The 23,219-nt window shown below is 38.6% G+C and overlaps 1 protein-coding gene across 3 annotated transcripts in view; it reads right to left on the bottom strand.

Moving 5' to 3' along the window:
* rpap2 (RNA polymerase II associated protein 2) overlaps window positions 1-23,219 on the bottom strand; it is a 94,348-nt gene that overhangs the window by 31,927 nt on the left and 39,202 nt on the right. Inside the window, exons 10-11 of one of the 3 annotated variants that reach the window (XR_010963828.1) lie at window positions 22,539-22,607; window positions 6,355-6,455 (exon numbers count right to left, since the gene is read on the bottom strand). The exons of 1 other annotated variant lie outside the window; for it this stretch is intronic. Coding sequence is in view for 1 of the 2 variants with exons in the window: in XM_067989921.1 (XP_067846022.1) it covers window positions 22,539-22,607 (69 nt within the window). In the remaining variant the exon portion in view is untranslated. The remainder of the gene's footprint in view (window positions 1-6,354; window positions 6,456-22,538; window positions 22,608-23,219) is intronic. One more of the 3 variants, XM_067989921.1, reaches the window with a different exon arrangement.

The raw sequence follows: 23,219 nt of genomic DNA, 5'->3' as shown, positions 1-23,219 counted from the left end.
GAGGTTGAAGATCAGCCACGATCCATTGAATGGCGGAGCAGGCTCGAGGGGCCTTATGGCCTACTCCTGCTCCTATTTCTTATGTTCTTATGCTGCCCTGGGCTTTAGCTACTGCTTCTGGTCACATCCCTCATGGCCTCCTGCTTTTGTCCTCCACCACTGCAATTCTTACCCACCACCCAGCTTGTTCCTTTTGGAGTCATCTGTTCAGCTTTCCCCCTGCTCCATGGGTCTGCTGCATTTTCTTTGCAAATGCCCCAGAAAAGCACCCTCTTCTTCACAAATACATTATGAGTGCAATGAGAGTTTTAAAATAAAAAAACTTCCAGTTTCTCAGCTCAATGCTGGAAGGCCAAAGGCAGCAGGCCTGGGATGTAGGTTGGGGGAGGATGATGAAACAGGAGACAAGAAAGTGGGCAGGGTAAGAGAAGGAGAAAAAGGAGTGAAGGGGGTGGGGGGGGGGGGAAAGAGAGAAAGAGAAAGAGACCAGAAAAGACAGAAAGAAAAGAGAAAGGTACAAAATTGAATGGGTGGGGGGGGGGGGGGGGGGGGGAGAGAAGAGGAAGGAGAGACAATGAGGCACAGGCAGAGAGGGTGGAGGGAGAGAGGGTAGGAGGAGCAGAAGGATAGAAAGGGAAAGGCAGAGACACACACACACAGACACAAGGGGAAGAGAGAGATATTGTGGGAGAGTGGAGGAAAGAGGGAGAATGAGAAAAACAAAAAATGCAAGAAAACAAGGAAGGTTAAATGGGAAAAAGAAAAAAAGATAACGAGAATTAGAAACCAAGAGCGATAGAAAGTGAGACTGACAGAACTAGAGAACAAGTGAGAGGATCAGAGAGTGAGGGAAAGAGAGAGCTAGAAGTAAAGAAAGAGGTAACAAAAGAGTGAGAAAGAACGTGTGAAAGAGAGAAAGAGAAGGAGAGAAAAAAGAAAAAAAAATAGGTTAGTGAGTAAACTGTCGTACGCCTCTCAATAATACCATTTTTGGAATGTATACAAAAAGCATTCTATGGAGAGTAGTCTGTTTTCTGGTAACCTACTCTACAAAAAAACATAGTATCATAGTTGCAGTTACATGCACCTGTAGGTCATAAATCACTATCACCTTAATTAACCTTTCACCTAACTTACCACCACCTCCACTACTACTACCAAACTCAGTAGTGCATGCTGCACAATGGCAAAGTTTTAAACAACAAAGCTTTAAAAAAGAAACACACAAAACTACATGCAAGATTGAATAACTTATAATTGGTTACTGAGATTGAGGCAGTAATTCATCTTGGGGTTCTGCTGACTTTAATAAGTTTTGCTCGCTCAGTTTAAATTGTTATTAGAACCACTCCATTCCCATCTTCCAACTCATTGTTCATCATTCAAATGAGGTATTTTATATGATTTCTGCACAAGAAGTGCTAATCTACATGCACTTTATTAAAGTTAATAGTCTAATACAATATATTAGTGCACAGCTACTGTATGAAAATATATCTCATCTAAAAATGATTGTGTTTATCAAAATAGTATCAATTTTAAGTCCAAACATTAAGGATACCAGTTTTGAATAAAGTATATTTTGGTCAATGGTGAATTCAAATTGAGATTCATATTCAAAACAAGTGTGTTTTTCAAAAGAAAATGAACAACTGCTCCCACTACTGGTGGTTATACAACATACAGCTTAAGTGCAAGGTGCTCAATTGTGATTATGTTGTATTGTATCAATAGATTGTAAAGCTGCTCCACTGTAAGCCGAAGAGACAATAAAACCTATGTAAATAAAATGCAAAAACCTGGAAATCTAAAGAACAGAAAATGTTGACAATGCTCAACAGGTCAGCTAGCGTCCGTAGAGTGAACAGACAAGGGGTTACACCTGAAAAATTAGCTTATCAGAACCTCTGTTTTGGATAGGCAAGAGGAGAAATTGAAATTTCTTGTGTTTATGGTCACAATTTTAATCAACTGTTAATTCCCTTCAATAAAAACAATTGGGAAAGATGGCTACTGAAAGTTATATGGCTTTCACAGTTCAACATTTAAGGTTGGATAGACTTCGATACACATTCTTAAATAAATACAAGTGTACAACATTTGAAGTAATGTTGGAAACAGAGTCTAAGATAAGGACATCTAAAAATAACACATTTCAACCTTCTCCACTTGAAACCATGTCTCCCTCTAACGCCACCCTGCCCTCAAATTTTCTTGCAGGTCCATTCATCTGTCGGTCCGGGGATGACCTGTTGTGTGCCAGCCTCCAAGTGTTGTACAAGATTGGCCTGGTGTCAACTTTGCCTATGATTTTTTTTCCTTCCTGTAAAGAAGCATGTGGCCTCAACTGGGCAACTTCTTGCATTAATGCAGCTCAGGTAGGGAAATCTGTAGGGTGGGGGAACTCAAACCAGGATCCACACATTGGCACATCATGTATAGGTGTGCCAATACGTTGTCTGTGAGCTTTTCAAATTTTAAATACCATCAAATAAAAAATGGACTCAGAACCAGGGCTCCATTTTCTTTGTGCTGCCTTTCATGGTACATGTATCTAAAGCTAACAAGGCAGTATAGTTTCAAATTAAGTTTATATAAAAAAGAAAAAAAAAGTAACTTTTGGGCCAGTACATGCTACAGGTTCTCTCAATGTTTAGTTTTATTACTTAAAAGAAAGATTGTGCATAATCAAGAATCTGTCCATTAGAATTTTAAAAATATACTTCAATATAATCTGCATTCAATGTACTAGGTGATATTCAATTCCAGAAGTTAGGTAAACTCCAGCTCTATATAGGGGTTAGTTTAAAAAAAAGTTGGCCAAAAAAGACTCCCCCACCACCCACCCCCCCCCATTTTTTTCCTTCAACCTTTCCCCATCAAATTTCCCTCCAAGTCCTCCTCAAAGTCACTGACTTATCATAAACATGGCATCAGCTTCTACATGTATGCTGTTAACATCTAGCTTTACATCTTTGCCATCAACCTCAGTTCCATGACCACTGCTGTGTTCTCTCTCTCTCTCTGCCATTTTGAGTTTCTTTCTGCCTGCCTGTGTAATCGACACAATGTATATCCAGTGTACTGGGACGTGCTGTTCTCCGTGACTGGCCTGTTTGAATAACAACGACACCTTTTGATTGGTGTGATGCTGTCCCAACATAGTATAAGATATGTGATTTGAGAACCTTTTCACTCATTCATCTGACGAAGGGGATAATCTCCGAAAGCTTGTGATTTTAAAATAAATTTGTTGGACTACAACCTGGTGTTGTAAGATTCCTTACATTTGTCCACCCCAGTCCATCGCCGGCATCTCCACATCCTGTCTGACATTGTCATGGATGAGTGAGAACTTCTTCAGTTTAACATTGGAACTGGCATTAATAATATTTCCAGGTATTTTTAAAAAAAACTAAAGGATTGATGTAAATATAAATATTTCTTTTAAGTCTACTTGACTGTAATTGCCTGTTCAGGCTGAACCCAACAGTGCACAACCTTGGTGTTCTAAGTGACCGAGACCAGTTTCAAACCCCATATCCTACCTACCACCGTAACCGCCTATTTCCATCCCATCATCAAAACTGCCTATTGCCACTAAAACTCTCATCCATGCCTTCATCTGCTCCATGCTGAACATCTCCAATGCTCTCTTTACCAGCCTCCCTAGCTCAACATTGCCTCTTGCATCCCATCATGTACTAAGTCCCATTCCTGTCCCCCAACTTTCACTGGCTCCCCATTTGCCAATACATTGATTTCAAAATGCTTGTTTACAAATTCCTATATGGCCTTGCATCACCCTACCTCTGCACCTACTCTTTATCTGACTCTACCTGTATGAGAATAATCTAATAAATAACAGCCAAGGATGTTGCTCGCCTAACCTACTTGACTTTGAGGAACAGACATCCCAAGTGAACAGTGGAAAACTATATGACATGATATACTTAGATTTTCAAAAAGCCTTCATAAAAGGCTGATACCGGAAGCAGAGCGAATTCAAAGCAAAAGCAGGGCGAGAATAAGGAATTGGCTGAAGAAAAGCAGTGGGAACTTCTTGTGGGGGAAAGGAGGAGATGATGAGCATGGAGTGAGGCGCCCCAGGGATTAATGCTGAAGCCTCTACTGTTCCTAATCTATATGAATGTGGATTCAAAAACTTAATGCAAACAGATACTAAACTGGGCAGGGGGTGGGGTGGGGAAACCAGGGATCTATAAAAGGAGTTGGATAAATTCGCCAAATGAACTGATTAAATTTAATACAGACAATTGCAAAGTACTGTACACCGAAAGGAAAACAGACGTCGCAGGTATACAGTGGATGGTGCAGAAGTAACTAAAATGTTGAAGTGTAGAGTAATCTGGGAGGATAATACATTCAGCACCTAACCTGCAAAATCACCAAACAAAGAACAGATGCAAAATTAAATTGTCAAGTCTGTTGATTACAAGCCAGAAGAGCTCATGCTGAAACTGTACAGCAACTTGATCAGACTACACATTGAATATTTTATTTAGTTTTGGTCACAAAGACGTATGGGAAACATTCAAGCCATGGAGGCAGCGCAAAGAGCGCTATGATCCCTAGCAGCAAAGGATTAAGTTACAAGGAAAGACTGAAGAAAGTGGAACTCTTTAGCTTTGAAAGGAGACGACTTGAGAGGAAGCCTTGTAAAGTATACAAGGTATTGAGCTGCATAGATAAGGTAAACCAGAATACTACTTCAAGGTATGCCAGGATACCAGAACACATAGGTTAGAACTAGTGAAAGAAAAATTTAGGACAGATGACAGCTAAAATGTCTTCAATTGGAATGGTCTTCCAGACAGGGTTGGATCAATTCAAAAGATATGCAGATGTGATTTTTGTTGGGGGGGGGGGGGGGGGGAGAGAATGCAAGTTAAAAAAAAAACCTGGATAGATGAATGGCCTCCTTCTTCTGTATGAATCTTATGCTCTATTCTGTGGCCACCTTCTCTTCCATTTCATCATCAGTTATTGGTGTCCTAAACTTTAGGATTCTCTTCCTAAATGCATCTGCCTTGCTCCATCTCCACCATCGAAAGCCTCCTCAAAATCAGCTCTCCAAACTCTGTCCTAACTTGTTTAATGTTGGTTTCTTTCTTCTCTTCCTTCCCCCACCATCACAAAGAATTGGCTTGGGATGTTTTTCTATGTTAAAGGTGTTATACAAGTACAGGTGGTTGTTGTTACATAGAATTTCACAGCTCAGGAACATGCCATTTGGCCCAATAGGACTATGCGGTGTTTATGCTCCACACGAGCCTCCTCCCACTTTACTTCATCTCATCCTATCAACATATCCTTCTATTCCATTCTCCTTCATGTACTCATTTAGCTTCCCCTTAAATGCATCAATGCTAATCGCCTCAACCACTCCATGTGGCAGCAAGTTCCACATTCTTAACACTGAGTAAAGAAGCTTCTCCTGAATTCCTTATTAATGACTTACCTTATATTTATAGCCCCTAGTTTTGGACTCCCCACAAGTGGAAACATCTTCTCTGCGTCTACCCTATTGAACCCCTCCATAATTTTAAAGACCTCTATTAGGTCACCCCTCAGTCTTCTCTTTTCTAGAGAAAAGAACCCCAGCCTGTTCAGCGTTTCCTGATAGTTATACTCTCTGTTCTGGTATCATCCTTGAAAATCTTTTTTTGCACTGTCTCCAGTGCTTCTATATCTTTTTTGTAATATGGAGACCAGAATTGTGCACAATACTCCAAGTGTGGTCAAACCAAGGTTTGATACAAGCTTAACACAACTTCTCTGCTTTTGAATTCTATTCCTCTAGAAATGAACCCCAATGCTCTGTACTTTTTATGGCTTTGTTAACCTGCGTTGCCACTTCTAATGATTTGTGAATCCGTACCCCTAGATCCCTTTGAGCCTCTACCCCATTTAGACTTATTTTCCAAGGAGTAGGTGGCCTTCTTATTCCTCCTACCAAAATGCATCACCTCACACTTATCTATACTGAAATTCATTTGCCATTTACACACCTTTTCTGCAAGTTTGTTAATGTCGTCTTGTATTTTGTTGCAGTCTTCATCAGTATTAAATTTTACCCCCCAATTTGGTGTCATCCGCAAATTTTGAAATTATACTTCCGATTCCAGAGTCCAAATCATTTATGTAAATGGTGAACAACAGTAGTCCCAGCAACGTCCCTGTGGAACACCACTTCCCATCAGCTATTATTAGCAGACTCTAATTCAATCTGTACAAGTTATAAAACAAAATAATTATGCCATGCTACTCCACCACTTGGTGTTTTACTTGACTTAAACAAAATAGCTTCTTACCATCCTCCATAATTCTAACCTGTTTGACTCAGTGAAATCCCTCAGTTTCTTCTTTAACATGTTTGACTGCATTTGCAGATTTCCCGTTTCAAAGCTGCCCATGTCTGCCTTTATCTTTTGCTGTTCACAGATAGAAAACGGTATTAAGGACTTTCAAATGCACTGGGTGCGAAGAGTTCTTCAATTGCCAAAATAGGCTAACGAATTGCTTATTTATAGTCTATGGGGAAACATAGAAGCTAGCTCATTAGCATCTTAACTACCTATCATATCTTTAATATAACTTGCATGAATACACTATGCTTTAAAACAAAATAATTAGAGTAACTAATTTTTCCCCAAATCCTCTCAGTGGAAAAAAAAGTCAAAAGATTCTGAAACATGATGGTGAAAAGTTCAGAATTGCTGGCGGACAGTTAGAACCTTGCCTGTTCAAGTCAAGTAAAACGACCACTGAGGTGGAGGAGCATGGCATGTTCTTATTTTGCAGCTGCACACTCCTACCACTGGACTGAGCTTCATAAATGTGGTGGTTTTCCTCAAACTCTCAGTACTAGACATGTTAAGTATCAATTCAAATGGTTTAAAACATTCTGTTTACAACTTACTGTAAAATGCAAATGATTCAGACATTTAACGCACTGATATTACATCAAAACAAAAACATTAAAAAAATTGAATATATTTCGCACCTCAAATACTTCACGAGACCAATCTTTACTAACCTTTGTACTGATAAACAAACTCTTCATAATACTCTGTGCAAATAAGTTGGATTTTTTATGGTCAAATGAAGGTACAAAATCTGGTAACCATGAGGATCTTTCTGCAGCTGGCACTACTTCGCTAATTAATAAAAGTTTTATGTCTGATTGTCAGCTGCCAACCATCATAGATAAGAAAGTGCAAATAATCTGTAATCATTGTTTGGTACAACTCACTAATGACAAAAGCTTATAAAAAGTCAACATAAGAAAATTATTAAACTCAGGAGCAAGGAATTCAATATTTCTACTACTGATGGATTAAGTTTTACTGTAAACATTGTTCTTAGTATTCACTTTGCACAAATTTTTGCAAGCTACTTGCACATTTACAACAAAAGAAAATGTTTAAAACACTTTAAAACTAGAAAAATTGCAACTCTAGAAATTGAGAAAATTGGAAAGAAAATAGCACCAGTTTAATTTTAAACAACTGTCATACTAAGTTGAAAATTGGACATGCACGGAAGGTAGAAAGTTAAAAAGATAAAGGAAAAGTGCAACAAAGGTTCACTACATTGATTTCTGGGATGAGAAGGTTGTCCTATGAAGAAAGATTGAGTAGAATGGGCCTATATTCTCTGGATGAGAGGTGATCTCATTGAAACATGTAAGATTCTGAGGGGGCTTGTAAGGGTAGATGCTGAAAGACAGTGTCCCCTGGCTGGAGAGTCTAGAACTAGAGGGCATCATCTCAGGATAGGGGGTCAGCCATTTAGGACTGAGATGAGGAAAAATTTCTTCACTCAGGGTTGTGAATCTTTGGAATTCTCTACCCCAGAGGGCTGTGGATGCTCAGTTTTTGCGTATATTCAAGATTGAGATCAATAGATTTTTGGACTCAAGGGATATGGGAATCAGGCGGGAAAGTGAAGTTGAGGTTGAAGATCAGCCATGATCTTATTGAATGGCGGAGCAGGCTCAAGGGGCCGAATGGCCTACTCCTGCTCCTATTTCTAATGTTCTCATAATTTGCAAGTTTCACAGAAACTAATATTTTATAAAGCTGACCCTTCAAATAAAAACAGAAGCTTGTGATGGCCAAAGTGTCCACTTTTAAGAACTGAGAATAGAAAACCTCAAAAATTGCATTTTAAAAAAAAAGTGCAGTATATCCTACAGTGTATTTCCTACAGAACCCTCATCAAAATTAAAAATGTGACTTTTAAACTGTACTTTATGAACCATGGCTGCCTCTCATTAGGCAGTTTTCTCAATTTTATTGCAGAGCTACTACATTCATGTATTGCGATTTGAAACATGATTTACTTTTTAAAAATGATCTATTGCTAAATTATCATAGTAATACAGTACCATGAGAAATCAAATAATTTTTGAACCCAGATTTTCAAACACTGATAGCTGACAGCACTTTGTATGGAGTAAGCATGATGCTGAATACTAGAGAATTGGTTAACAATTACATTTTAATATTAAAGTACAATTGTGTACTCAAGTGGTGAGCCACAAAACTTGCTGGGGGTGGGGAGAAATACAGCTTTTTTCCCCTCCAATTCCAAAGCAATAGGTATTTTGATCAGAAGACAAGTTTGTCCATCTAACCTGCCTTTCCAAACCTTCCATCAGGTTCTTACCATCATAGTAGAGTTAACAGCCCTAACGGGAATTCATGCAGTCCTTTTTTAAAAAATGTGTCATGGTCTTACATTCTATTACCCCCACTGGTAATCTATTGCACAATTCTGTCACTCTCAAAACATTTAAGCAGTTTTAAAAAAAAATTCCTCCAACACGTCCCATAGTTCTCAAATTTTGTGCCGAGCAGAATTTTCCTGGATCCAAGTTCTCCATACCCATAAAAATCTTAAAAGACCTCCATCAAGTTACCTCTCATCCACCTTCTCTATAGAGCTCTCAAGCTCAGGAAACAGCTTTGCAGTCGTCCTGTGGATTCTTTCCAATAATTCTATATATTTTCTGTAATGGAGACCAAAACTGAACATAGTACTCTAGATGTGATCTCACGAAGGCCAGATACAATTTCAACATCACCGTTGACCTATAAATCATCTGTAGCTGAACATCCCAACATTTTATTTGCTTTCTTGACTGCCTGCAAACATTGTACTGAGAATTTTAATGGCCTACCCGCCAAAACCTTGAGATTTATGGCTGCTTCCCTTACCCTTCTGCTCGTTTCTGCAATGAGACATGGCTTACTACAACTAATTCTCTTAGGGAATCCCCTCTCCTTTTGCTGGAAACCTCTCTAAGTTAGATATTAGTCAACTCAGGCTTATCTATGATGTTAAGTCTAACTCTGGTAAGAATAAAGTCATCTTAGAATTATTTCAGTTTCCTGTATTTGTACATTTATTTCTACAGCAGGTTATTAACAAATTTATAAAAGAAAGTACTCTCGTCTCCCACGGCATTGCACATGGGCAGTAAAGACCAAGTGTAGTCTTCAGATGATGTGAAATTAGAGTCCAGGGTATAATTGGACCAGGGACGCAGATGTAATTCAGCCCCCATTTTAAAGTCATACATTCAGTTCTTATTTTTATATTTCCATTATACAGATTCATATGTCTGTATTTATAATAGAAACTGGCCATGTAAACTTGTCACAGTGAAATTACATCCTTTAGCGAATGGTGGCGCAGCAGCCTGGAATTGAACTTGTACTTAAGTTTGTTTCTTCCTTGAAAAGAAAATCTAAAAAATCCTAATATAAATATTTCAGGTGCGAGTGAAAGGTCAAAGTAAAAATGAATAAAATGTGTACATATTTGTGGATTATTTTGAGTACAATCAAATGTGCGAACAACTAAATTTTCTTTCTTACTTCTGATGTTTGAGTTGATCTACACCATGTTCATTTGCCATTGTTGTGGGCAGCAACTTTGAAATACACTTTTTTCAGAGCTGACTACTATATACGGACAGGTGAGGATCAACTGCAGTAAATGATAGCTCTATTAAGTTTCAACTATGAAAAAATTCTCACCTGTACAAACTACTGTGGAGATAATGTTCATAAAATTGATTATAGTTCTAATATTTTCACTAGCAATAATCAAATTAACAATATTTAGCTACATAAACACATGCAGTTTCTCTCAGCAGCTGGATGAAGGCTAGCCCTGGAAGCTAACAAGCTGAACAGGAAGATAAGTGGGTAATAGGTCTGGTTAAGACAGCACAGCAAATACACTATAGAAAGAGATTGCAATAGAAACTATTATTGTTTGATAACAGGCACACATCTTTGCTGCTGAAAGTGTGCCCACTTCAAAAAAAAAACCCACTACAAACAATCACCAACTTTTTATTGCTGCTTAAGCTCCATTTACTGTCATTTCATTTCACTATAATCGGCCTCTTATATAGCCCATAGAAAACCAGCAATGTGCCTCAAGTTGTGGCCAAACCACACCCCTCCAACCCTTTCCCCTCTTCCACCCATGCATTTCAGTGTCCCTATAATGCTCGATTTGTGAATCAGCTTCCACTCCCTGCCAAAAGAAGAGGTTTCCAAATCTTCCTTCCCTCCAAATGTGTACCAAAGTCCCCATCATCCACTCTAGAGTTAAATACATCTGCTTCCTGCCTGTATTCTCTAGAAGAGCAAAAGAATAAACAAGTTGAATTTGAAGTACGTGACCAGCTGGAATAGGGACAAGGAGTCAAAGACATCAAACAAACAAGTGGGAGGAGTCTGTCTTTTTCACTCCCAATGCATCGGGGTACGCTCTCCCGTAGCAAATCAGAAATCACCGCACAAGCTAACAACTTGTTCCATATCCTCTACCATCCTCTGTGAAAAGAACTTCCTGACATCTAAATAGTTCTGCCCTTGCGTAACTTAATCGCCTGACCCCTGGTCCTCCCTAACCTATCTAATTGAAATAATCCAATCTGTCAATGTGAACACAGTCTAGTCATTCATTATTTTAAACAGCTCTATCAGATCATCCCAGAGTCTACACATCTCTAAAGTGAACAGACCCAGCTTTTTAAGCCTATCTGGATAACTCAGATGTTTTAAGTTGGACATGATTCCTGTGGCCCTTTGAACCCTTTCTGAAGCCTCTCTATCAGGCACCATGTGTAGGGGCCAATACTGGACACAGTTTTCCAAGGAGGCTTAAGCAGTCTTATTCAAGAACAAATGGTGTGTTTTGTTCTATATTGAATCGTCGTGGTAGTGCAACCTAATACCCTATCTGCTTTGGCTATCGCTTCACAGCATTGGTTGTGAACCGTGAGAGAACTGTATACGATACCACCAAGATCTTTTTTCAACAGACTTCAGTTCTGTACCCTGTAATGTACAAGTATACTTGATGTTGGTCCAGCCCACATACATAACGCTGGATTCTCCAAGTTAAATACCATTTTCCAATTTTTTTTTTATTCGTCCATGGGATGTGGGAGTCGCTGGCGAGGCCAGCATTTATTGCCCATCTCTAATTGCCCTAGAGAAGGTGGTGGCGAGCCGCCTTCTTGAACCGCTGCAGTCCGTGTGAAGGTTCTCCCACAGTGCTGTTAGGAAGGGCCCATTCCCCCATTACATCAAGGTGCATTTGCAGTAGTTTATTCTCATTCACAGTCTTAACACTCGCACAAATCTTCACATCATCCTCAAATGTGCAGATAATTCACCCAACACCTACATCCAGGTCATTAATGAAGACAGTAAATAGCAACGGTAAATAACACCGATCCCTGCGCTATACTACTGGTAACTGGTCTCAAAGCAGATCCACAACTATTAATAACCACTTTTTACTTACAGGAATGTAGCCAATTCATAATCCATTGTAGCAACTTCCCATCAAGATTCTACCTTTAGAGGTACCTTATCAACGGTTTCTAAAAATCTAAGTAAACAATGCCTACTGAGCTACCTAGCAAATTCTTCAAAAAATTCAATCAATTTAATAAGACACAATCTTTTTTCCAGAAGCCGTGTTGAGTGCCTCTGATAACCCCTTCCAGCATCTTGGCTATGATTGAAGTAAACTTAATGGGCCTATAATTCACTGGTATTGACTTGTATGGATTTTTGAAAATCAAAATTACGAGCATCCTTTCAGTCCAAGGGAACGATGCTTGACTAACGAGCTGTTAAAGGTATGGAAAAGGGGCTCGCAAAGCACATGTCCCATCGCGAAGTATCCTAAGGCGGATGTCATTTGGACCAGCAGCAGTTTTGTGTGTTTTGAGGTTCCTAATTCTATCTAAAATGATATCCTCAGCAATTTAAATTTTTATAATTTTCGTGCCGACAGTGCAACTTATTGTCAGTAATTGAGCATCATTGAAAGGAGTGAAGACTGATGCAAAGTAATCCTTTTTAAGACTTCTACCATACCCTGGGTTTAATGGTGCAGGGTGAGAAGATAAAAATCACACAACACAGTGCATCAGCTTACTGAGCTATCAGGGGAGCCGAAATGATAATTATATTTCCTACACCAGTGATCCTTACAACCAGAGATTGGCAATTTGTGATAACTTATGGCAGCTTTGTACTGTACATTGTATCCATTAATAGCTGAGTTGACATTGATCAAAGTCATTTTGGTAACCTAAATGCAACCTTTCACAAATTGCCAACCTCATTCTAGTCATAAGGATGCCTGGTGCGGGAAGTAAAAATGTCACTCTGGGCTCTCATGATGCCTCTGAGTAAATGTATCCTATGGTGTGATACTGAGCCAATAGTAAGGTCATAGAATTATTTCCTGATCTGTGTTGAATTAGCTAGTTTCAGCCATGGCAGAGTTGTGAGCACTAAAATTAGATCTCTGTCCCCAGTTTGCAGGAAGAAACTTTGCAGAACCTTTCCACTAGAGATTAAATAGGTTGGGTAGAATTCAGGATAGGGTACAATGTACATGGTCTGTGGAAGAAATTGGTTTCATAGGCTAAATGGCTTTTCTTGTTTCTTATTTGCTTGTGCTATGTTTTACAGGATGAGAAAACAATTAACTTCTCCATAACTGTTTAGTAATTCCCTACTTCCTTGTATTTTGTACCCACATACAATCAATATAAAAGTTACAAAACCAATGTTCTATAATTCAATCACTGAAATACAGGAAATATTCCTAAAATGTGAAAAATTGTATTAATGGTCATATATCAGTTAACCAATACCCATGAATTAGTGAAAACAAATAATCATTCTAGCTGAAAAATTTGAATTTACTAGTTGATTGCCTAAGGTGTTACACAGCAGGAGTCAGGTCCAAACACAGTATTTAGGTCAAGCAAGGTTTGCTGGGGGGGGGGGGGGGGGGGGAGGGGGCGGGGAAAGAGATGGACCAGGAACCAGGATAGGGGAAGAGGGTGAGGTGGCAGGAGAGCAAAGGCCGGGAAACTCTCTCAGTAGGAAAAGGTGGCCTGGATTTTTCTCCACCTCTGCTCTGATTTCATTGAGTTGGGGTGAGTTAAACCTCCCCGCATCGGCCCGGTAATTGTTCTTGGCGGTTGGGGAGGAGATGGGAATGGGAGGAGCAAAGACAGACTAGTTACTCAGCAGAGTGGGCCAAGCTACCTGTCCTAATCCCCCAACCCTGAACTTCTTCTCAATGGGGGTGGGGGAGTGACTATTCTTGCTTGACTTCCAAACAGGCCAGAATTGGGTTCAATGGGGATTGTTCTCCTTCTCGCCTAGAGGCCTAAATTTTATGAACAGTGGGCAAAGGGTTTGCTTTCCTTATAGATATTGTGCTTTCTTGAACAGCAGGAGTGGGCTTTCCATTCCTTATGGGCTTGGATATCCTGTTGTTTGGGGGATGAGGGGAGGGATCATTTATTCACAGTTCCATATTTTGCAATGTGGGGGGGGGGGGCGGGTGCGGGTGCGGGGGTGGCAAGTGTTTCTATCACGCACAGGGCTTGGCCAGGGTTCAATTTGCTAACTTTAGGTGAGCCGCCCTATTTTACACTCAATGAGGTGGAGGGAGGCAGCACAATGGGCTGAATGGAGTAAACAACACAAGTCAGAGCTTTGAAACAACTTTGGTCAACAAAAGGTGTCAGGCTGTGATTATGCAGTCAATGGTGAGGGGAGGGGTTCTCAGTTGACTTTCCTCCGCAACCTTGATGCGGCTCTCATCAACCTGTGTTAGCCGTGGCTCAGTGGTCGCACCCTCGCCTCAGAAGTTTGAGGGTTCAAGTACCATTCCAGAGACTTGAGCACAAAATCTAGGCTGACACTCCAGTGTAGTACTGAGGGAGTGCTTCACTGATGGAGGTGCCGTTTCTCGGATGAGACGTTAAAGCGAGGCCCCATCTTGTCTCTCAGGTGGACGTAAAAGATCCCATGGCACTATTTCGAAGAGGAGCAGGGGAGTTCTCCCCGGTGTCCTGGCCAATATTTATCCTTCAACCAATATCACTAAAAAAAAATGATCTGGTCATTATCACATTGCTGTTTGTGAGATACTGCTCCGTGCAATTTAACTGCCACGTTTCCTACATTACAACAGTGACTACACTTCAAAAGTACGTCATTGGCTGTGATGCGCTTTGGGATATCCTGAGGGTGTGAAAGGCACTATATAAATGCCTTTCATGTTCTCCTCAGTGGGGCCAGAGGCTTTGTCTCCTAGCCACAGAAAGTCCCGTGCTTTGGAGTGTGTGGGTGGGAGGGGTTGTTAACCTTTTTTTGCCCAATGGCTGTTTGTATCAAGTAAGGTGGGGTTGCACTTAAGTAAGGTGTAGTCCTTTGTTGGAACTTTGCATCACAAAATGTTCAAGCCAGTTCGTATAGAATGATTGAATACTGATTTCACCCAGGGTAGGAAGCTATTTTGGACTGGCTATTAAGGTGGGGTAATGCACCAAATCTGACACGTTTTGGAGAGACACAATGTGATTTATATTTTTACGTTTTCAAGCTTATGCTGCTTTTGCAGAGCCATCAAGTGGTTAGTGTGATGGAGTGCAGGAAGATTGAAAAAAATAATGGCTCTCCCTTTCAACTTTACAGGAACCATCTAAAGTCACTGACACACTTAAAATGAGAATCAACTATTATACCATCTATAGATGTAACGGATACCACAAATTAATGTTGACATTTATCAAATATTCCTCACGACAGAAGGTTACTAAAATAGAATACATCTCATGTACAGATATCAAACGGGCTTGCAAGAATCATCTTGAATTTACATATTAAGCAGTACATTTCATGACAATACCTTCCCTTAAATTTAACACAAATATCAGGCTTTAGAAGGTTCTCTGTTTACTGTTCACAGTGCCATCTTTATAAGAAAGCACAAGACCTCCAATAAAACAATAATCATGTAGTTTACCAGACAACTGAAGAGCAATTGGTCCTGTAACACAACAACAAAATCCCAAACTACTGATAACTCAAAAGAGCATGTTAATTTAGACAAGACATTTTATTGGGCTCATGGGATTAGATATAATTCTGTTCTCAGGACACTTACACTATATATTCACTGTCTGGCAAACTAAAAACACTTGGACAGCTCTTGTATTTAGATAATCTTTTCATTGTCATTATACATCAGATTTCTCTTGTGCTTGTTCATATTTCCTTATTGGTTGCTGGGGAACACGCCAATAATTAATGCTGATGATATACCAATAGTTTTTTTTAAACCCATGGTCAAAGAAAGGAACATTTTTTAAAAGTTAAAATGCATTTGTTTCAGTCACCCTAAATTACTTGGGATATAATTTAAATTCCTGAATGGTTGTTCTTAAAAATTAAATTAAGGTAGTTTAGCATTTAATTGAATTTTTAAATTACAGGTGATGCTTAAATATAATGCTAAAAATGACAATTAACCTCTGGTGACAAAACTTTCATTTATGTAGCATCTTTAATGTAGTAAAACATCCCAAGGTGCTTCACAGGAGCATTATCAGACAAAATTTGACATCGAGCCACGTAAGATATTAGAATGGGTGACCAAAAGCTTAGTCAAAGTAGTAGGTTTTAAGGAGTTTCTTAAAGGAGGAAAGCGAGGTAGAGAGACAGAGAGGTTTAGGGAGGTAATGCCAGAGCTTGGGGCCTAGACAGCTGAAGGCACAGCCGCAAATGCTGAGATGACATTGGCTCCAGCTCTTTCCTCATATTTAGATTAAAATATTCTGTATCTGTATGAAATGCCAGTTTTATGTTTTAACCGCTTTATCAATTTGTCCTGCCACCTTCAAATATTTGTGTGAGAGAACCCCAGGTCTCTGTTTCTGCACCCCTTTAAAATTGTGTCATTTAGTTCCTATTATGGACCTATTAACCTGATAAAATTTTCTTCAGTTTTGCTCAACATTGGAAAAGGCCTGAAATTAACTGGAACCTCAACCTGCTTCAGTCCAAGGTTTTTTTTTGTCTCAATCATTAATTGTGAATATAAAAATGCTCTGGGAGATTCTTTTCACAATTTCCAGCAGCTAATCTCTGCCGTCCCCCATAAAGGTGAAATTCTTTGTTCACGTTGAATGTATTCATCAATTCACTGGAAAAAATGGCCTTGCCGCTTCATTAACATGCCTGCTGCAAGTGTATTCAAATTAGAAATGCAGGAATATATGGAGCAAGTTATCAATGGCGAGACTGATGCGCTAGATGGCAAAATTTACGGAGTACGTCACCGATCTCACTGTTCCAGGAAAATCTGGGCCAGTGTATCAGATGATCTGCTACTATATACAAAAAGAAAACAGCTACTTCAAAAAGAATTGCCCGATGATAAATATTTCATTTTTAAAAAAAAAACTTCAGACTAAAATCCAAATTAATTTTACTTATTTAAACTATTCAACCTTTACCTTACATCTTATACTTTTAGAAAACTGAAAAGCGCACACAAAAAAGATTCCTAGAAAATGCTAATCTTATTTTCCTCCTCCACCCCCCAAAAAAATAGATACAGCAAATAATTATGTTAAATGAAGAACATGCTGGAACTGAAACCATCCAGCAATCTATTCTTAAGCTGTGACTGTCAGGTGAACATAGCCTCTTGTGTATATCTCCAAACAGCAGAGTTAACTGAAATGACTGATGGCTTTTGTCCTGTGATCCACATCTTTTGAAGTATGTTTAAATGGTATGTCCCAAAGCTAACACTTTACTCCCAGTACAGCAAAACCACGCTCAAGCTTTTAGGTGAAAATCTTGGAGGATTAAATCTAAGCTCTGTTGGCAAAATTGACCACAATTCAGTGCCATCAGCCAGTTCAGACAAAAAAATTACCCAAGACATTTTCCTAACAAGCACTGAAAACTTTCCATTAGCTTTCACCAGGGTATATAATACATATATAGCAAGAGTCCCAGCAATGTTCAGCAACTGAAAAAACAAGCATGCTTTTTATACTACCACTATATTCAAAAATGTGTGTATCTGCATCATTTAGTATCATATATTGCTCTCAATTTAGAGATGAATGCAAATTCAGAAGTGATTCTGAAATCTAAACTACACTGATCCAGATACCAGAGAAATACTGGAACAAAAATGCTATCTCAAAAGGCTTCATCCAGGATAACATAAGTTCAGAGTTAAAGCGTGTAGGCACAAGATATTCATCATAAAAATCAGTAAAAACTGGAAAGTATAAGAAAGTGTATATTTTATAATCTTGAAGTTCTTTTTTGTCTTTTTTTACAAAACATTATTTTGTAACTGGTCATGACTGAAATCACAGCAGTGAACAAAACACATATCAATGTGACTAAAGTATAATTAGCTGATGTCTTACAAAATCTATACAAATCGGGAAATAGTGCCCAAAATGCACTGGTTAGGATACGCTTCAATTTTCCGATAAAAATCATTTACGTAATCACAAACGTAAAATGTTCTATGAACCAGCGCAATCGGGCAGCGTATTAGAATGTAATCATTATTTTTCCCTTTCCATTAAAAAGTATTCCATAATGTATTTAAGAGTGGTAACCTGGTGCACTTTTATTAATACAGCTGAAAATGGGTTTATCAAAAATAAGCATTTTTAATAAGAGTATCCAGTCCTCCACCTGTGAGTAACCTGATTTAAAATCACCGAAAATGACTTTTAAAAAAACATTTACAAGTTGCATTGGTCAGTTTCTTAGTAAATTAAATATTTTTTTTGAAATGAAAAATCTTTTAAAACGTGCCCACCCGTGCCTTTGCACCTAAGAAAATGAGCGCAATTTGAAGAGCCTTCCCAATCCAGTGCAATCGGCGTAATTACACAATTTCGACCTGGGGTGGTGGCCAGTTTTGTGGGCAGCGCCAGATCTGGGCGAATTGAATCTTAAATCAGTGGAAAAGATCACAGAAAACACAAATGCAAGTGATTTTTTGGCGTAACTCACTTAGGTTTAAAATTCCCCAATCTTTTGCGCCGCTTCGGGCCAATTCCGTTCGGATTGCGCTGATATTACTGGTGTAAACAAGCGAAAAATCTACCCCTAGGTAAAGACATATGATATCGAAATACTTAGAAATTAAAATGCCGCTGTTAAGTTGCAATAAATGCAACCTGAACCCTGTGAGATTTATGCCAGGAAACTTTCTAAAAAATTCGTAAGATCTGTTTCACAAATTAGCCATTCACCCATATAAGTAGTAAAAATGACAAAAGATTTGTTCTTACAGTTGATTAAAAATTTATACCAATGCATTCAAATAAAGTTACTTTCTATGTTCTGATTTAATGAATCATTTGAGCACCAGCTGGCTTTATGACGCAGACGTAAGGTTCACTGAAGCCTTCACTAATACTTGCTTGTGTACACTTCCCTGGGACAGTAAAGCTGAAACAATGTGTCAGACTGAAGTAATATCAAGGAAAAGAAATGCAATGTTGAGGACGCTATAAAGTTGGCCCATGGCATATTTTGACCTGCAAATGCCTAATAAGTACTTCTCCACCCCAGAGGGTCCACTTACCTGGCAGGCCCAACGAGAAGCACTGTGCAGCTGAACAGCCTGGAATAAGATTTCTAAAATCTTGTAACTCAAGCAGAAAAACATGCTAGGACTATTTGATGGCTTCAACCCTGATGGAACTTATTACTCTGACACTGCATGAAACCACCAGTGATTTCTCTAAAAGGCAAAAAAATCATTCAAGTCAAATGCTTCATGTAGAATTTAGACTCAAAATTTTAAATGTGTTTTTTAAAAAAAAACTCACATGCAGAATTTTTGGTCTAGTTAGATGGTCAGTAAAAAGCATTGTTTCCCAGCTGAAGTTTTAAAAGTGGTCTAAAACTGCAGATATACTGCCGCTTTCCCCATCAACGTGTGATAGTTTCAGGTGCGTACATGAAACGCCATGAGAAAGCGGACCAACGCCGCCCATGCTCTCTCAACATTAATAGACATCATAGGAGTGGAGCTGTGCACATGCATTTTAGTAACTCAGACAGCTCTCTCCAGCAGAGAGTGCGATTTGTGTTCCATAATATAATTCAGATGTCACTGGTGGCATTTGGCACTATCCAGCTGCGTTTCAAAATGGTAATGCAGTATAAATTCAGTTCTGATGAAAGATCACGAGCTGAAATGTTAACTCAATTTTCTCTCTCCGCAGATACCGCCTGACCTGCTGAGTATTTCCAGCATTTTCTGTTTTTAATGCAGTATAACTCTTCTTTTAACAGTCAAAGGGACTTGCTATTCACGCTCACTTCAACTGTCTTCTGTAGAACTTGAGCTTCTCTAATCTTTCCTCATCGCTCATCCTCCTTACACTTAGGTTCAGTCTTATTATTCCTTTCCGCACCACCTCCAACGTATTTTTATATGGCGCAGTGACCAAAACAAAACACCGTACTCCAAGTGTGGTCTGACCAATCCAAGCACAATGTCAATACAGTGCATAAATATTTAATTTTATTCCTCAGATTGTACTTCCTGAACTAGTTGGCTTAATGATCAGTCCCATCGCCCTGAGATCACAAACTGCTGTTGTGCCATGTAGAAAGAAAGATGGAACTTTAACTTGGGTCCAATCATAATGCCACTCCGCCAGTACACATTACTGCTAACATGTAACTGCATATCTGGTTAAACATTTCACAGTCTTGAAACTTATGTGGCTGTCTTAAAAAAAATGGAATAAATGGAGTATAACACAATGTGGTTAAATGGTTAAGAATTCAATTGCTTCATTACATTCTTATAAAATAAAGGGTTAAAAAAATACTTGTATGTCTTTGCAAAATTTTAACATTAGAGTGGTTTAGAGGTACTGTGGTGCAATGTAGGTTTAAGTTCTTAATGTGCTATTCGGAAACAGGGAAAGGATGTGTGAGGGTAGATAACATGAACAACAGAGTATGAGCCTTTCATTAGAAGTAAACACATAAAAATTATAAATAAAATTGATCCTGCACATTGATATTTGATTAAGCAGAACAAAAAATTCATTATGCGCAATTTCTCAATCTCCCTTATACCATATTTAAAATGTACTTAATACTTAAATGCGGTTGTAATGAGACACAAAGCCTGAAGGCTTTGTTCAGCTCCAGCTCAAAGTCAAAAATCTGGCTTTGAAACTTATCCCACTTCAATTCAGCTTTTCCCCACTCAATTTAGCTTTTCCCCACTCAATTTGGATTTATCTAGTTATAATTTAAACCTGTCAATATATCATTTGATCAACAACAAAATGGCAACAGACTTAAAAGATTTAAACAGTTCACTCTGAAGTGAAAGCACGTATGAAAACTGTATTCGTTGATAGAATTATATCTGCGCCAGTCAGAGACAGGAATCTTTTATTCTGCAAAGAAGCATTAGTTTTGTATCCACACAAATCAAATTAGATTAGCTACAGCAAAAATGAATTGGGCTTATGGCTCCTCCACATTTCCAAAATCATAATACAAGGTGAAATTAAACATTAAATAAAACGGCCAGGCTTTAGTAGACTGAGGGACAGATCTTAATTTTCATCTCATGCATTTCAAATGATTTGGAATGGGTTGCAATTGTTTATATCCTGACCATTTAAACAGCATCTCCCTGCACTACCCAAGATGATTATATATTTGCCACAAGTTTCAGATCTTGCCCACATAGCTGGAAAATGAAACAGATTTTAATCTGAATTTTTAAGATTTCAACACATTAAAGAAACACAGCATTTGGAAAACAAAAACAAAATCCAGGATTAACTATGATTTTCTCAGGTTTACACATACTCTGAAGTAGCCCAAGATCAATTGAAACAGCACTTCAATGAAATTTTAACAAGACTTCATTCTTAGAAGCCAAAAAAGTACACAAATAATCTACCACAATTTTAGTAAAAATAGTACTACATTTTTTTTCAAAAGCTGGCATTTGACACAGCTAAATCTTTATATGAAGACAAAGTTGCAATCATTGTACAGGCATATATGTTTATCCAAACCACTTCAGAGACAACACTTTGGTTTGTAGAAATTAGTTGGCAAATAATCAGAGACTGACAAAGGGTTAATCTGAGTAGGAGATACTATTAATAGTATCCAAACCATTAAAGTTTCATTCTCACAATTTAGATTATATATTCCACATACTTGTAGTACACTAGTACATCCCAACGAACAAAATATAAAATGTCATTTGACTGTTAGTGATCCTATAACTGATATGCAAAAACAAAAAATATTTAGTAGATATAGGCCACTACAGACACCTTGTATCAATTTTATAGACTCACACTATCTTTTAGACCTTGTGTGCAACACATGGCCCCTAGAATACAGGCAAGGCCCCCTGGGCAGGACTTTAGTTCACCGATTCTTGACCCAGATTTTCCTGGAGACTAGTGCCATTATAATAGCACATCTACATCATCGGGACACTTGAACGGCGCAAAAAAAGATAAAGAATTACAACTTTCCTCTGTGTCTTGTAGTCAGGAACAAATCAGTGGTTCTTGCTGAAAAATGCACATGTGGGTGAATGTCAGTTGAGGATAAGGTCAAGCTTGGCTGCAATGCCTATGATCGAATAGCTTGGTGACACAACGCTAACACTATAACTGCATGGCAGGATTGGTCCTGGCTTTCAGGGGAGGAGGGGCTTAGAGGAGAAAATGTGAGGCAGGGGAGAAAGATTAGTAATTCATCATATAGAAAAATATATAAATATTAAAATGTTCTACTATAGAGGTTTTTGTTTATTTGCATACTTCTACATGATCACATCTTTTTAAATACACCAAAATACGTGCTGTTCCTTCTAAATCCCCACTGTGTTGAAATCAAGGCTCACAATGCAGTCTTTGCTCTTAACACAGTCTTTCACAGGACCTCATAACTCATTTACCTCTTTCGATCGCTCCTCATTCATATAGTCTTCAGGTTTTTAAAGGTCAAGCTTGGCCTCTACTAATCACTACCTCTTGATTTACCATGTCTCCTTTGCTCTTTTCAAAAGCCCCTTGCTTTAATTTCTGAACAAAAGTAGTTATTAATACTTACACTGAAAGCAGCACAACTCCAATTAAAGTCCATTCTGGAGTTTTGTGAATAATATTTGTGTTTGTTAGCCTGAAAAACAATTGGAGAAAACGATCAGCTAGAAGAGGTGAAGTTCAAAAGTGTCACACTTCTCTTATCTTTAGCTTCCTCTGTGCACTGAACACTTTTTAAATTTCTCCCCATGTTTTTAATTTTTCAAATCCTTTAGAGCCTCTGCACCACGCATTCTCAGACCAAGACCAAACACGTGGACTTGGTTCTAGCCAGGTGTCACTACTCCCTGCCTATACTGTTCTTCAACTGGCTGCTTTGAGGGGCCCGAGGCCATCTTAGGGTGGACTGTGTCATCAAATTTCCCAACTTGATAAGGTGGCTGAGATCAAGATCTTCCTACGTGAAACTATAAATTGACTTCTTACCGTTTGACGGCTTAGTGCAATGCTTTGTTAAAATACTGCCCAAGTGTCATCTCCTCATCACTACTCATTACTTTCAAAAAAAGTAGTGGATAGTGTCAGAAGCCAAGGAGGGGGGCAGGAGCTTAGCAAATGAATGTCATATTTCATCACGCTGGCTTCAAAAATACATTAGGGAAGTGGGAGTATTTTATATCCAAAACTATGAACCTACAGTAGCTTTTTTTTTTAAAAAGGACCTTATTCTGAAAGTAAATTCAAATAT

The sequence above is a fragment of the Heptranchias perlo genome, chromosome 9, assembly GCF_035084215.1.
Source record: "Heptranchias perlo isolate sHepPer1 chromosome 9, sHepPer1.hap1, whole genome shotgun sequence".
In the NCBI taxonomy this organism is placed as follows: domain Eukaryota; kingdom Metazoa; phylum Chordata; class Chondrichthyes; order Hexanchiformes; family Hexanchidae; genus Heptranchias; species Heptranchias perlo.
Note: the sequence above shows the minus strand (reverse complement) of the source record. Positions and strands in the feature narration are given on the sequence as shown.